At 45.7% G+C, this 14,154-nt stretch overlaps 1 protein-coding gene across 4 annotated transcripts in view; it reads right to left on the reverse strand.

Moving 5' to 3' along the window:
- Window positions 1-9,404: 9,404 nt before the first annotated feature.
- The window catches only part of FGF13 (fibroblast growth factor 13), a 206,045-nt gene continuing 201,295 nt past the window's right edge, over window positions 9,405-14,154 (reverse strand). For all 4 annotated transcript variants that reach the window (XM_063423330.1, XM_063423327.1, XM_063423329.1 and 1 more), the window contains one exon: window positions 9,405-13,705. In XM_063423330.1, the coding sequence (XP_063279400.1) occupies window positions 13,569-13,705 (137 nt within the window). In that variant the 3' untranslated portion in view covers window positions 9,405-13,568. The remainder of the gene's footprint in view (window positions 13,706-14,154) is intronic.

Raw genomic sequence — 14,154 nt, forward strand, 5'->3', positions numbered from 1 at the left:
CTGCCGAAGAGCAGGAGTGAAAACATGTTTACAGGGAAGAAGCCTTCCGAAGGGTGTTTTCTCCTCCTTCTCCCGTCCGCCGTTGCTGGGGAAACCAGCGCGGTGCTCCAGCGGTATCGCTCCGAGTGCAGCCAGCACAGAGGAGATGCGGATTCAGCACCAAACACAGCCCGGGGCCCCTCCCGGAGCCTGTCCCTGAGTCTCCGGGACACGGCTGGTGACAGCTGGCTCTGAGAGCCCTCCGGAGGCTGGGAAAGGCGTGGGGCAGGCTTTCAGTGCTGGGGAAGGAGGGGCAGTGCTGCCAGGAGCGAGGGGTCGTCCAGCAGGAGGAGAATCCACAGGGAATCCCCAAGCTACAGGGTGCTGAGGCTGATGGAAAAACCCCTATCAATTTCAATCAGCCTTGCTAACTTCCTGCTTGTTCATAAACATTCACAGGAACTAATGGGTCCTCTTATACCCTGCTCCCTCAGCCCCGTTTGCATCTTCTGGGGTGGAGCTCAGTGTGAGCTCTGGAACCTGTAATGGGCATATATTCATTTTTTGTTGTTCTGTCCATGATGCCTGTAGTTAGCAGATGCTTTTCCATGGCCAAATGTAGTGTTCTGTTAGCAAATCCAGGCACTAAGACAGCTAAGCTTATAAATCCCAAACCATGAGGTCAGAAATACACTAAAAGGTCAGAAGCTTAACAATAAGAAAATTAAGGATCTACTTACATATTTTAATGTATTTGCTACAGTTTTGTTCACTTTTTCACCTCTGTTTGGAGAACTAGAATTTTAGCAGTGACTGCAATTCTTCTGGTTTTCCTGCTTTCTTTTTATCCAGTGCCACAGTTTTGGGGAGGGAGGATCCAGGAAATGTGACGAGCCTGCAGGAGAGCAGTGAGCACAGCAGGCTGGCAGAAATCAAGCTTACCAGGGTGCAATTTGGCTGGTTTGGCTCCTGATCTTGGCAAGCTTTGGGAAACTGAGCACTATTTGGAAATTTTCCCTGCTCAGGTTTGTGGGCAACCTGTGATGCACAGCTGTTTCCAACATCTGCATCTGAAATCAGAGCCCTGATGTTACAGTGCTGAGGTCTGAGACAGACATTACCGGCTGGACACTGCCAGTTTTTTAAGCACAACCTCCGCACCTTCTCCCCTATTTTCCTTCCAACACCGGGGTACCACCCACTTCTTTAGACTGTTACTCTAGCAGCTGAAACAAACAAATTCTAGTTTGGAAAAACCTCCAAATTTGATGTCTCTTTAGTGACCCGAATCCAAATATATTTGACCTGATGGATCAGTTAAAAATCCTTGCCTCCCTGCCCCACACACTGCACCTGAGAACTCTTTCCAAACCCTTTTTTTAGTACCTGAAATGCCACTCCCTCAGCATCCCTCGAGCAGACTTTTCTCTCTCCAGGTATCTCTTCATGGGCTGTGGTTAAACCTGCTGCCCCTCTGCAGTGAAACACGTCCCTTTTGTTCCACTCCTCTCCTCCAGTCTCGAGTTTCTGCAGGAATCCCTCGGGGTTTGATGCTATCAGGATTGCTGCCTCGCTTTGCTCTCCAGCCCAGAGAGATCCTGTTCCTCTGAAGCTGGGCTCTCCCAAGAGGAGAGGGACAAAACGGGGCTGTGGGCTGAGCACTTCATCTTCTGTCCACCCCATAGGAGCACCCAGGGTGTGGCACTCACTGTGCTTTGTCTTGGAAAGATTCATCAGCGGCAGCGAGCCGTGTGTGAGCTGCTGCTCTGGGGCCAGAGCCCCGCTTGAGCAAGAGCCTTTGCTGTAGCTCAGCATCATCTGCAACACACCAACAAGAACCAGAGAGATGCCAGAGTCAGGGCAGGAGGAGAGTGATTTTAACTCAAGTAATTCAGAAGCATTTCAAGCCTAGTCATAAGCCAATGCTGGGTTTTCACAACAGAAGTTTGGATTTAGAGGGTGGACTGTCTCCTGAATCCTAAACCCCATTTCCTGGTGAATTCTTAATTCTGCAAGTAGGTCATGCCTGCTGTCTCCCTTTGGGAACAGTGGAGATTTGACAAGTCTAAATAATAACTCTTCTCTCTCCTCTCTTTGATGTTAGATGTCACAAAGTTGTTCTCTGCCATCTACTTCTCATTTCTTCAATTCTTGCAGAACTCTGCTGAACACACAAGTTGATAAAGGATAAGACATTTCCAGGTCCCACCAGTGTTTGTAGCGAGAGGTCTCTCCCTGGCTGCCAGGGTGGCCCATCACCATGGCCCTGGCATGGGACAGGCTGGAGGGGCCCTGGTGTCCCTGAGAAATCACGGCACCCAAACCTCATTTCTGAGCTGCAGTTGGAGTGCACAAAGCCCAGACTTGCCAACGCTCTGCCTATCAAAGAAGCCACAATCCCTGGGGCATGCCCAGGAGGAGCCTCTCTGCAGGGTGGAGCCATGTCCAGCTGCTGGACACTGAGCTGTACCTAGGCCACCAGTGCCACCACAGTGCAGGGACAATCCTCACACTCCTATCTCACCTGTGTGCATTCAGCTGAGGCCCTGGCACAGAGGTTTCAGCTTCCATGAGGAGCCTTGTAAAGACCTTGCCCTAATTACAGAGCCATTCCAGTGACATTTTAAATTATGGGTGAGTTTTACATAATTCCTTTGATACGTGTTGTTATGACATGTAAAATTTTATCTTCGCCAGATGCAGTGAATTATGTAAGATCTTTGTTTTGCATTTGTCAGGATAACTTGAACCACTGCACATTTAACAAATGCTCTTTCAAAGGACCTAGTTCTGCACACAACTGCAATAATACAGATAAACTTCATAAACTTTATTAAATTTCAAGTGAATTATATAAGCTAACAGGCAAATTTATGTGACAGTGTTCAAACTCCCAAGCCAAGCATGCGAGGAGTATGAAAAGTCTTATCCTGAAATGCAACACCATTCCTGGGCTTCCAGGGATGGCTCATTATATGATCAAATGCTGGTTTCCCATGAGGGCCCTGTCTCCATGGTGGAGCAGCCTGTCTGATGCAAATCAGTGGGCAGCAATTCAAAAATCTGTTTTCTTTACATCCTTCAGCCTGTGGCCCCAGCCCTTGTTTACTATATCTTGCTCACCCATGCTCTAAAGATGAAATATTCTTTCCAGTTGTGTTTTTTTGTGTTTTTTTGTTTGTTTTTTCTGTGACACTCATTACTCCAGTCATGTTTGTTTTTTCTGCACGCAAACTATTAATTAATTTGTCTCTGTGAAGCCCAGTAAGGTAGGGGAGAAACATTATCACTTTATAGATAAGGAGGAGAGGCACAGAAAGATTCAGTCAAGAATGTGAATTAATTTGGGATGTTCAACTTCAGATGCCCCAAAGCTGATAATGCCTGTTCACAAGGGATTTATTTGCTGGCTTTGGTGAAGCCATGGGCACTGTCAGGGCAGGACTGCAGTGGGCAGCAGCTGCCTGGCCACACAGGTGGCCCAACGCACTTCCAGGGCACAAGCCCAGAAACAGCAACCAGATGGTAGTGTAGGAAATCACAGAATCTGAGAATGGCCTGGCTTGAAAGAGGCTTTAAAGATCCTCCAGTCCAGTCCCCCTGCCCTGTGCAGGGACACTTCCCACTGTCCCAGGCTGCTCCAAGCGCTGACCAGCCTGGCCTTGGGCACTGCCAGGGATCCAGGGGCAGCTACAGCTTCTCTGGCAGGGTGGCAGGATAAATGCAGTGTCTTCTTGGTCAGGCTCACAAGGAGAATTTTAAAGCAAGGAGCTGAAGGAAGCCAGTGAGGTGGCTTTGGTGGGGACTTTCTGGCTATCTGTTTGCTCCCTGAGTGTTCAGGCACAGCCCAGCCTGGTCATCACATTCATCACTGGGGGAGTCCAGCACACTGCACACAAATCACACAACCACAGAATCATTCCAGTTGGAAAAGACCTCCAAGATCAAGCCCAACCCTTGAGCTGGCACCCCTGTGTTCACCAATAAACCCTGTCTCCAAATGCCACATCCATATGGGGTTTTGGAGCACTTCCAGGGATGGTGATTTTGCCATTTTCCTGGGCATCCTTTTTCAGTGCATGACAACCCTTTCCGTGAAGAAAGCTTTCCTAAATTCCAATCTAAACCTCTCCTGGTACAACTTGAGGCCTTTTCTTCCTGTCCTGTTCATTGTTACCTGGGAGAAGAGATCTTTCAGGTGCTCATAGAGATATCCTGTAGCCTGCTCCAAAGAGCAGAAATTCACCCTTCTCTCACGTGGGCTGCAGCAAGACCCAGGAGCACAATCCAGGGCTGCATTAGGCAGGAGAGCACAGGCAGCCACAGGAGCCCAGCTGCAGAACCCAGGCTGAGCTCACCAGCCTCCTTGGCTTGCTTTAGACTGTAATTTGCCAGCTGCCAGCCCATAAATGAGAGACCTGAGAATGGCTATGGAAACTTTCACTTTCCAAATTCCAAGAGTATTTATATAATTTAATCGATAAATTGCATTGATTTATTTGCACTAAATAACTCATTGAGGTCTGGATAATAGATAAGGGTGTGCATGGTGCTGTACAAACACATCATAAATAAATGCAGCTTGCAAATCAATTGCAAGATATTGATTAATCTTCTCATTGTAAAATAATGCAATGTCTTTCCATTATGGATTTTTTAAAAAAAAATCTGACTGAAGAGGTTTCAGAGTCATTTATTTGAGGAAGGCTGCCCTTTAAGCCAGATCTTACACTTTTTAAAAGGTCACAGGGTTTAAATATCATGGTTCCTTACAAAGCAGCACTCCCTGAGTGGTTTGACAGCACCTTCATCAGAACACATCATGGTCTTGCTCAAATGAGTGCTGGGCCACTGAGGCCAGGGCTGGGTTCTTGCAGGGAATTTCACTCTCCCCCCCTCTTTGACTGCTGGTGATGAACACACACAAAGAACTGCAAAGGTTACCCCCAAGGCCTGGTGTGTTAACACAGGTGAAGAACAGCACATTGTCCTCCCAGGGCTGGGCCGTTTTCTGACATCAGTGAGAGAGCTGGGAACAGAATAATGTGGTGTTTTACTGCACTGCATTTCATGCTGGTCTCATGCAGGCAGGAGATAAATCTCTGACAGAGCAAGGTCGCATTCCAGGTATGCTGAGCCCAGTGGATCTCTTGTGGAGGCAGATGAGGCAGACCAGAATGTGCCCATCAGATCCACTGCCCAACCTCAGGGCTCCCGAGCTGTGCACAGCTGAGCTGCTCCCTCATCCCGTTCACCTCCTCATGCATTATTATATAGCAACAAGAAAATGCTTATTCTACAATTATTTGTTCTAATTAATTTATCTCTTCATCAGGTTTTCCAAAGAGACAATTTTCCTTGTTTGTCTTCCTCATTGCCTTTCACATGTGCAGTGCAGCAAGGGAGGGCTACGTTGTCCAGATGTCTCCCTGCAATGTGCAGCTCCAGTGTTCCACAAGGGGCTTCAGATTGGATTTTAAAAGGAACAAGCGCTTTGAAAGTAATTCATGTGCAATTGTCTTTTATGCCTAAAATGTTTTGTGTCTCCTTTTTTACCCATGTTCTTTTTCATGCACTTTTAGGCATGCATCACTTTACTTTTTAGCACAGCATTTGCTTTTTAAAAGGGGCAGATGATACTGGTGCTGTTTGGATTAGGAGGTTTTTGTTTTAGGAGAACTTGTGAGATGGGAACATGTTTGCTGCTAAACTCCTGGTAGATTCTGCTGAGAAATTCACTGCCCAGAGCCCTCTTGGACACAGAGGAGGTGTTTGCAGAGCACTGTTACCCACTGCTGATGTGAACCAACACAAACCGTCCCATCACAAATTCTGAGTACAACTCCATGGTTTCTTTCTGGGTATACAAAAATTACATGGGTTTAGCCCAAGGTTTAGACAATAAATAAAAGCAGTTAAAGCCACTGCTGCCCATCCACTCACCTGTGTGTTACAGGATGCAATATGCTCAGGCTTGATGGGCTCATTTGTTTTGGTTGACCTTTCTGTGACTACAGTGACTTTTCTCTCAGACCTGTTTTGCAGGAGGGTAGGGAGGTGACTGAGCCTGGGCTCTGGGTAGTCAGAGCAAAGATCAGCTTCAGAACCTGGTGGCTGGAATTTTTGCTGGCATTTCATGAAGGCTTCTGGTATCAAGGCAAATGCCTGGATCTGTAGGCAGCCCAATTTTCAGTAACTTCTTCATCATTTTTGAGCCATCATTAATGTCATCCCACTCAGTGGTTATTCCTAGGCCTACTCTCTCTTCCCAGTACTTTCTTGCACATATACTTTTAATTTCCTTTAACCCTTCTGGTGATTAGCTTTTTCGCCACCTCCTGTCTCATCTTGCAAGTTCCATCCAACTCTGTAATCTTTGTCAGCTGCTGAAACCCTTCTGCATTTCCATGGCAGCCTTCAAAGACTTGAGATCTTTGTGCAGCTTTTAGTGAAGTTTTAGCAGCTGCCTCCTCTCCCTCTTTTTGAGGCCAAGGGACTGGAGTCTGGTTGCCTCTTTGATGCCATTGCTGAACAGTTCCTCACCACTGCTCTCCCCCTGGATTGTTCCCTCCCTGCTCACAGGAGGGGTCAGGCAGTACCCAGGGGAGTGGCTGGTTCTTGGAAGTGCTTGCATGAACAAGACTGGCAGAGTTTTCATCTCCTCAACATTTGCCAGTTTTCTGGCTTGGCAAGGGGGATTGCTGTGTGCTCTGAGCCTGCTTCACGGCACAAGGTGTTCCCTGAGCTCGCTGGTGCTGGCTCCATTCTCAGCAGCTCAGGCTGTTTGCCAGGGACCTTTAATATGGCAAACATGAACTGCTGGATATAGCTCTAACTATCCACAATTTATGCATGTATTTATGTATGTCTATATCTTTCATGCATATTTGTGTGTGTGTATTTAATAGATTTCAGTGTGCTTAACACATTTTCCTCTTAAGCAGAATTTAAACCCTGAGTGGGCTGCTGTCTGTCTGATGGGAGAATTCTGCCTTTGCTGAAAATGCTGCTGATTTGGAGCTGGCTCAGTAGCCCCTCAGAGGGATGTGCTCTGCTCTGCATTGGGTGAGCAGCACAGCTCACCTGGAGCCAGGTGTGTGCCTGCACAGGTGCAGTCTCCTGCTCTGTACAGTGCAGCTTATGGGGGGACACTGAGGAGGAGAGGGACCCTCAGCAGGTGATGTGCAGTGGAAGAGCCTGGGGAGATGGTGGATTTGGGGGGGTGTCAGGGACTTGCCACTGCCTCCTTCGTGCACCTGGAACGCTGATGGACTCTTCAGAAAAGGCCACAGCAGCTCCAAGGAGATGAGGTTTGTGAAGTGTCACAGGCTGGGCTGCATCGACCATCCAAGCAGAAGAGGACACGAGCTGGCAGAGGCAGCAGCCGTAATCCTCACTGCTTCATGATTTCCTTCACTCTTTGATTTGCTCAGTGTGCCCCAATTATGTGATCATCAGATCTGCTGATTGAAACTCCCTAGAAAAATCTCATTATGTTATCTAATGCAAAACCTTTGTGGTTAATATAAAATAATTTCACCAACTCTGTGGCAGGTGGGTTCTCAAGTGTTGCCACTACTTCCAAATGCAGTAATTGTTCTTTTAAATTAAAAAAGTAAAAAAAAAAAAAAAAAAAAAAAAAAAAGACCCTTACCTTTAAAAACAATGAAAGTTCTGCTTTTGTTTAACAAGAAAAGGAGTTTAATTTTTAAAGATCACTCTATATTATTAACTTGCTTAATTATCAGAAGGGATGGTTGGATGAGCAGACAATTAAAACAAGGAGAAGCTCAGAAGGAAAAGTTCATCAGTATATTAGAGAGACAATGGGGGAAAGAAAGTAAAACTATTTCAAGTACCACTGGAAGGAAACCATTTGGGAAGAAAATAGGATTAATTAAGTTTTGAACCAGTTGATTCTGTTATCTAAAAATATTTCCTAGATTAACACTGTTACATACTTATGCATGAGGTAATGTCTAAGGTTGTTCAGCAACAGGGTGAAATGTTGGTGTAGATAAAGGCTGTTCAAACCAGCAGGGAACTCCAAACCTAGCTGAGTCTGTGGTGTACTCTGAGACTGAGGCCCTGAGACATTGCAGCAGAGGCATCTGAGCTGTGCCTGTTTTGCTGTCCTGTCCTGCTCAGGGGTAGCTCAGTCCTGCTGAACTCAATGAGAGGCATTGCTGCTGTTGCTTTCCATGCAGAATGTGCCCCACTCCCCAGTCCTTGGGCTCCAGCTTCTCTTTGGCTTCCCTTCATTGGCCTTGTCTTTTTCATCATCAGGAAAGTGAAACTTTTCCTTCATTGCTCTAAATACAGGTGTGATATCCCTGGTGGCATGGGGACCTGTGACCCTGTCCTCTGCCAGGAGACAAGCTCAGAAAAGGAGTGTGACAAGACACAGTGCTGAGAAACCCCTGGGACATTAGAGCATTCATCCTGCCCCTCCAGCTGTTGAATTTAGGTGAGACATACCAAACATATCTGGGAAAAAATATTAGGCCTATGAGTGCTTGAAAGTAATTTTCCATACATGGTATTTAAGAATCTTAAATTTCAAATCATTAATAATGATCTTTGAAGGGAACCCTGTAAGTTGTCTTCTAATTCCTGATGAGATAGAATAATTTATTACATCAGTTTCTCTGATTAATGTAAAATGTGTTTCAAATTTGGGTTTTCTTTTAATATTTTAACTTCTCCTTGAGAGGAGCTGCAGAAGGTGACTGAGTGCCCCTCAAACTGATGTGGTATGTCCTCAAAGCAGGGTGAGATCTGCTACTGGAGCTGGTCAGCAATAATACCACTGTACAGCAGCAAACTCAGCTTATTTCAGGACCTGCTACCCAAAAGGCATGAACCAGGACCTCACAGTTCTGCTCACTCGTGCCAGGGGAAAGAGTGTCTTCAAAACTGTGAATTGGAAATTCTTTGTTGTCAAGAACGTGTCTCCAAAAATTGCTGAAGAAAGGCTAAAGCTGGAGTTACTCAGGATACATTGCATGGCAGGTTTTTTCCCTAAGACATGAATTTATTTTAGATAGGCTTTCCACTGTACTTATATGTCACTTTTATGGTGGTTTTTGCCTTGGTCTTACACCAAGGAGGAAACTGAGCTACAGCATTTAGAGCAGCTATTCTCTGAGCTGGTAAAATGCATCACACTTTGTGTCCTTCATCCACCATGCTGATGGTACAGAAAATTGAAACACCCATCTTTGTTGGTCTTGGGCTGACCACTCAAGTTGCCCCTCTCTGGTTCAGGAAGACAGGGAAAGGATAATTGTCATCCAGAAGAGTCTCTGTCCCAGGGAAAGCTAAGCCATGGTGTGGTACTGCTGCTGGAGCAGAAAGCTCTTATAACATCTGCAGTGATAAAAAAAACAGAACCCAGACAGGAGGGAGTTTGTTTAAGAGAGAATTATTTATTAGAAGACAGGAAGTTGTTACATACAGATTCTGTCCTGCAAAAGTGTCCTGGTCAAGGATATATCAGAGAGACCTTAAAAGCCGTTGAACTGGCCCTACTCTCCACACAGAGATACTCAAGACACAGCAGAGCTCTGCCAGGCCTGGCTGCACTCTGGGGCTCAGCTGGGGAAAGCCTGGGTACCACAGGATCCCTGAGCTTGTCACACCACCTGCATCCCCCGGGAAAGGTGCTGGGGACAGCAGGAAGGGCACTGCTCTTCCTGGGCTCAGCTGGGGGTAATTCCTCAGGCAGGAAATTGGCTTCCATCATGCCAGCGATGAACGTGCTCGAGCAAGAGGCTACGGAGATACAACCATGCTATGAGGTAGCATGAGGTAAATCAAACAAAGGAGGAAAAGAAGAAACAAACATCTCTGTGATACAGAGAAGAGCTCTTCCTGCTCTCACTCACCGCCCAACCAGGCCAAGCTGCAGTGTCTGAGCACCTGCAAAGACCTCTGAGGAAGCAGCTCTGCCAGGTGATCACCAAAGGCAGTAGTTGTGCCTGGTGAGAGCTGAGCTCCTGCCAGCCTCAGGGTTGCCCTTTTTCCTTTGGGCTGGCATCTTTCTGCACAGCCCTGCAGTGCCTTGGGGCCCTGCCAGGTGAAGCCCAAGTGTGTCAGAAGCTGCTGGGAGGGGGTGGCACCTCCTGAGCAGCTCCAGGCCTATGGGCAGCCCTGCTGGAGGGGCAGGCACAGGATTGGAAAGTGAAAAATATCCCCAGCCCTTGGCAGTGCCAGGAGGGCCCAAAACCCTGTCCTGCAGGTGGTCAGTGGTCCACAGGAGCTTAGGGCTCAGATCTAGGGCAGCCCCATGGCTTTTCCTCACTGCAAGTGTGCATCTCCTGCACTCTGCCACTGCACTGTGGCAGAGCAGAGCAGCTTCACCAGTGCCTCTAACTTTTGAAAGAGAAGTCCAGTTAGACACTTGCCTAACATCTAGCAGGTTTCTTAAAGGAAGTGTTACCCAGAAGAAAATATGTGTAACTTTCTAATTTATGGGTGCTGAGATAAATATTCTGGATTGATTCCTCAGTCTGGTCCTCTGATGAAGCCACATTCTTGTCTTAACTTTGAGGCAGAATATTACCTTCACTCACTGTCTAAAGTCACATTTAAATCTAACTTTCCTTATTAAATCCTAATTATGGCTCCAGAGACTACAGGTAAAATCCTGGGTATGATCCCTCATTTTGCTCATAGGGTACATAACCTCTCGTCTACTATCAGCACTCTATCAGGATTATTACCCTTTCAGTCCTCAGTAATCTGAAGGACAAAATATCGTTGGACTAGGTTTGCCAGAAATGTAATGTAATTGTCAGAAACATCTGTTCTGGCTCATATATCACCACATCTCTCTCCTCATCTGCATCCAAGAGTAGCCTGTGTTAGTTTGGTACATCAGAAAGTTTGGAACAAGAGATCTGGCAGCAAATGCTCACAGCTGACACCAACATCATCACAAAAGATGGGTCAGACTGCAGAGCTCAGAAGGGAGATTTGTGAGACAAGAATTTCCCTTCTACTACAGATGAGCTCCAGGGTTGAGGGTACTGGGGATGGAGAATAACAGGAATACTGGAGCCATAAAGCAAAGCAGCAGAGCTCCAGTTATCTCTAGGGTAGTAAACACCCAGCACTGAACTAGCTTTGCTACAAATATACCTATTTTAAAATCAGGCTTGATGCTCCTAAGGCACTCAGACTCCTTTTTTGGAACATGTACCCAAGTGAGTTTGATGTTGGGGGATGGGAGGGTTAAGAAAAATGTTCCCCAAGGACATCCCACATTTAGTTGAAGGGAAGAGATGATCCAGACCCACTGGGTTATCAAAACCTCTGGAGCAATCATGACCACATCTTCCGTTTTCTAAGGATTTCTGCGGCTCTGGATGTGCTCTCACTTTTTTCACCCTATGAAAAAGCTGGAGAAGTCCAGGCCCTAAGAGCAGGCCACAGCTCTTCACTTACTATTTGCCATGAAACAACATATCTGGGGGTTTGATCTGAAACAATCTCCTTCCCTTCTCTCTGAGCCCTGACCTTAGTGCTGGTTTAATTCCAGCTCAGTCAGGTGGGAGGAACACAGAGCAGACAACAGAATGTCTCATTTTGATTTTCAGCCTAACATTTGGCAGTAGATTTTTGCTTCCATTTCCATTATTGTCTTCCAGAACTGTTTCTTCAGCCACCCACAATGAAAACTTGTCCCTCCTAGGACTTCTTGGAACTCCTTGACATGAGAAGCTCACCTGTCAGAGCTGCCTGGGTGCTGCAGATGAGAAAAGCTTTCCTGGATGATTCCAGAGGGAAAAGGTGGGAGAGAGGGGTGTTTTCCCTCCAGAGCAAAGGTATGGGAGCCTTTTTCCTCGAGGTCAGATGAAGCTGGCTGCTAAATGCACCTGCAGGGATGCCCAGCAAATGCTGAGCATCCCCCAGGTGCTCAGCAGGGCTGGAGCTGCCAGAGCTCCTGGAGCCTGTGCCAGGCTCAGGGCACAGAGGTGCAGCTCAGGGCCCCAGCAGCACAGCACTGCACAGCACTGCACAGCACTGCACAGCACTGCACAGCACTGCACAGCGCTCACTCCCAAGGCTTGGTCACACCAGAGCATGGCTGTGTTTGAGTATCTCAGCTGGGTACGCAAGACCAGTTCTGGCAATCCCCATAAGCAAAGAATGTTTGAATTTGTGTATGTATGGCATTACAGAGGATGAACATCACACAGAAAGATTTTGAACATTAATTACAGTATCTTTAGTAACTTTATAACTTAATTGCCAACCCTTTTCCCTTCAAATTAATCATGGATATACAGCATATAATCAAACAAGCTTTTTTAAAAAGTACATCTTAATATAAATAGTTTATTCAGTGCATGGTTGTGTATACAACAAATAATAAACAACTTTTTTGTACCAGGCAGAAAGCTGCCTGTACAAAACTAATTCAGTTTTGGAGCACAGAATCCAACGATGATTAATGCACAAAATCTTACACATCATGCAACTCTATGCCAATATTCCAACTTTCTCCCATGCAACAGACATGATGACCTAAATGGAAACCTAACTACATTTTTTAAACAATTGTTTCCAATAGCATGTATAAGTATATGTTGTTTAGGGGTAACCTGTCCTAACGCTTCCTCCTACACAATATTCACGTGCCCATTACAGTGAAAGGACTTTTACAAATAAGACGTTTCTTATAAAAAAATTATATCACCTTAATTCCACAGTTTCTGTCTTTAGAAAAGAAGCCACAACGATAGTTTAACATGACACACAAAATGGAATTAAGAGAAATCTACACTGGAGGATAATTTTATCCCTTTCTGTTAACTTCCACTTGGGATAACAAAACAACTCAATTCCTACAGACTGGGGTTAGCACGAGAACTTTACCAGAAACTACAAATCTATAAAAATTTATATTTCATTGTGTTTAAAACCACAAGAACACTGTTTGCTTGAGCCTGAGACACCGACTCTCAGTTCCAACCCTGAATTTTGCATTATTTTTTTAAAGACAAAGCTTTAAAGACCCATTGGAGTTCAGAAATCAAAAAGTTGCACTATTCCAAATTAAAGGATACATTTTTTTTAATCAAGCCTTAGATATAAAACGGTAAGCCAAGGAAACAACAGAGTTTACGTATTTGTTTTTTGTTTGCCCCTATAAAACATACAAGCATTAAAATTTCCTTTGAAGAGTAAAAGTGGTCTTTTTCTGAGTTGGAAAGCAAATTCTTATCAGTAGTGAATGCTGTGAAATGTTTTTGTTTCATTTTCCAGAAAGCATAGGAGAGAGAGAGAAAGAGAGAAAGAAAAAGTGAGAGAGAGAAAGAACTGGACATTTCTTCTTGGAGATTTTCCCACAGTTGTGTTTGCTGCTATCCAACTGCCTTGTGATATGCACAAGCATATTCTACATGCCTGGGGTTTATCCTCTGACAACCAGTAGATCTAATGGCTAATAAATGGGTGACCTATGTGAGTTCAGTGGCTTGTCCTGGGCAATTGGAGGGTTGGATGAAAGACTGTGAGTAAGAATTCAACTGCATCCAGAGGTAAGGTTCTGTTTAGAGAGCACTTGGCTGGCCTGAACCTGGCTACGTTGACTCGTTTTGGCTCATGGATTTACCCCCATTTAGCACTCCTGAAACACTTCTGCTTTTTGTTGGGGTCCCACTTCCAGACCTGGAGAACTCTGTGAGATCGTGGAGGGAAGGCTCTTTGTACATGGCCACTGCAAGGCAAGAAAGAGAAGAACATCAGCACAGGTTGGGACTGCTTGGGCTGGGGGCAAAGCCCAGCTTAACACACTGGCACTGCTCAGCCAGCAATATGCAATGGAAGGAGAGACAAAAACACCCAAGAGGGCAAGGAGACCTCTTCCATTTCAAACACTCCCTGAGAACCTCTGAGATCCTCTTCGGTGGGCTGACATTTTACAGAAGGGGAAAATCACTCCTCCCTCTTCCAGTTAAACCAGTTAAGCCACCTACCCACTGCACTGACACAAGCCTGCAGGACAGAACTAAGCTGATAAAAATCAGCATTTCCTTACTAAGAGAAGTAGCACTGTCAGTAGTTGTGATTTAACCTGTTTGAACTCTGCTGAGACAAACAAAACATTACAGAACATACAGACTCCAGTTACATAAGCACTGGACACGTCAAATATATATGCACAGG

This window comes from Prinia subflava, chromosome Z (assembly GCF_021018805.1).
Source record: "Prinia subflava isolate CZ2003 ecotype Zambia chromosome Z, Cam_Psub_1.2, whole genome shotgun sequence".
NCBI classification, from domain to species: domain Eukaryota; kingdom Metazoa; phylum Chordata; class Aves; order Passeriformes; family Cisticolidae; genus Prinia; species Prinia subflava.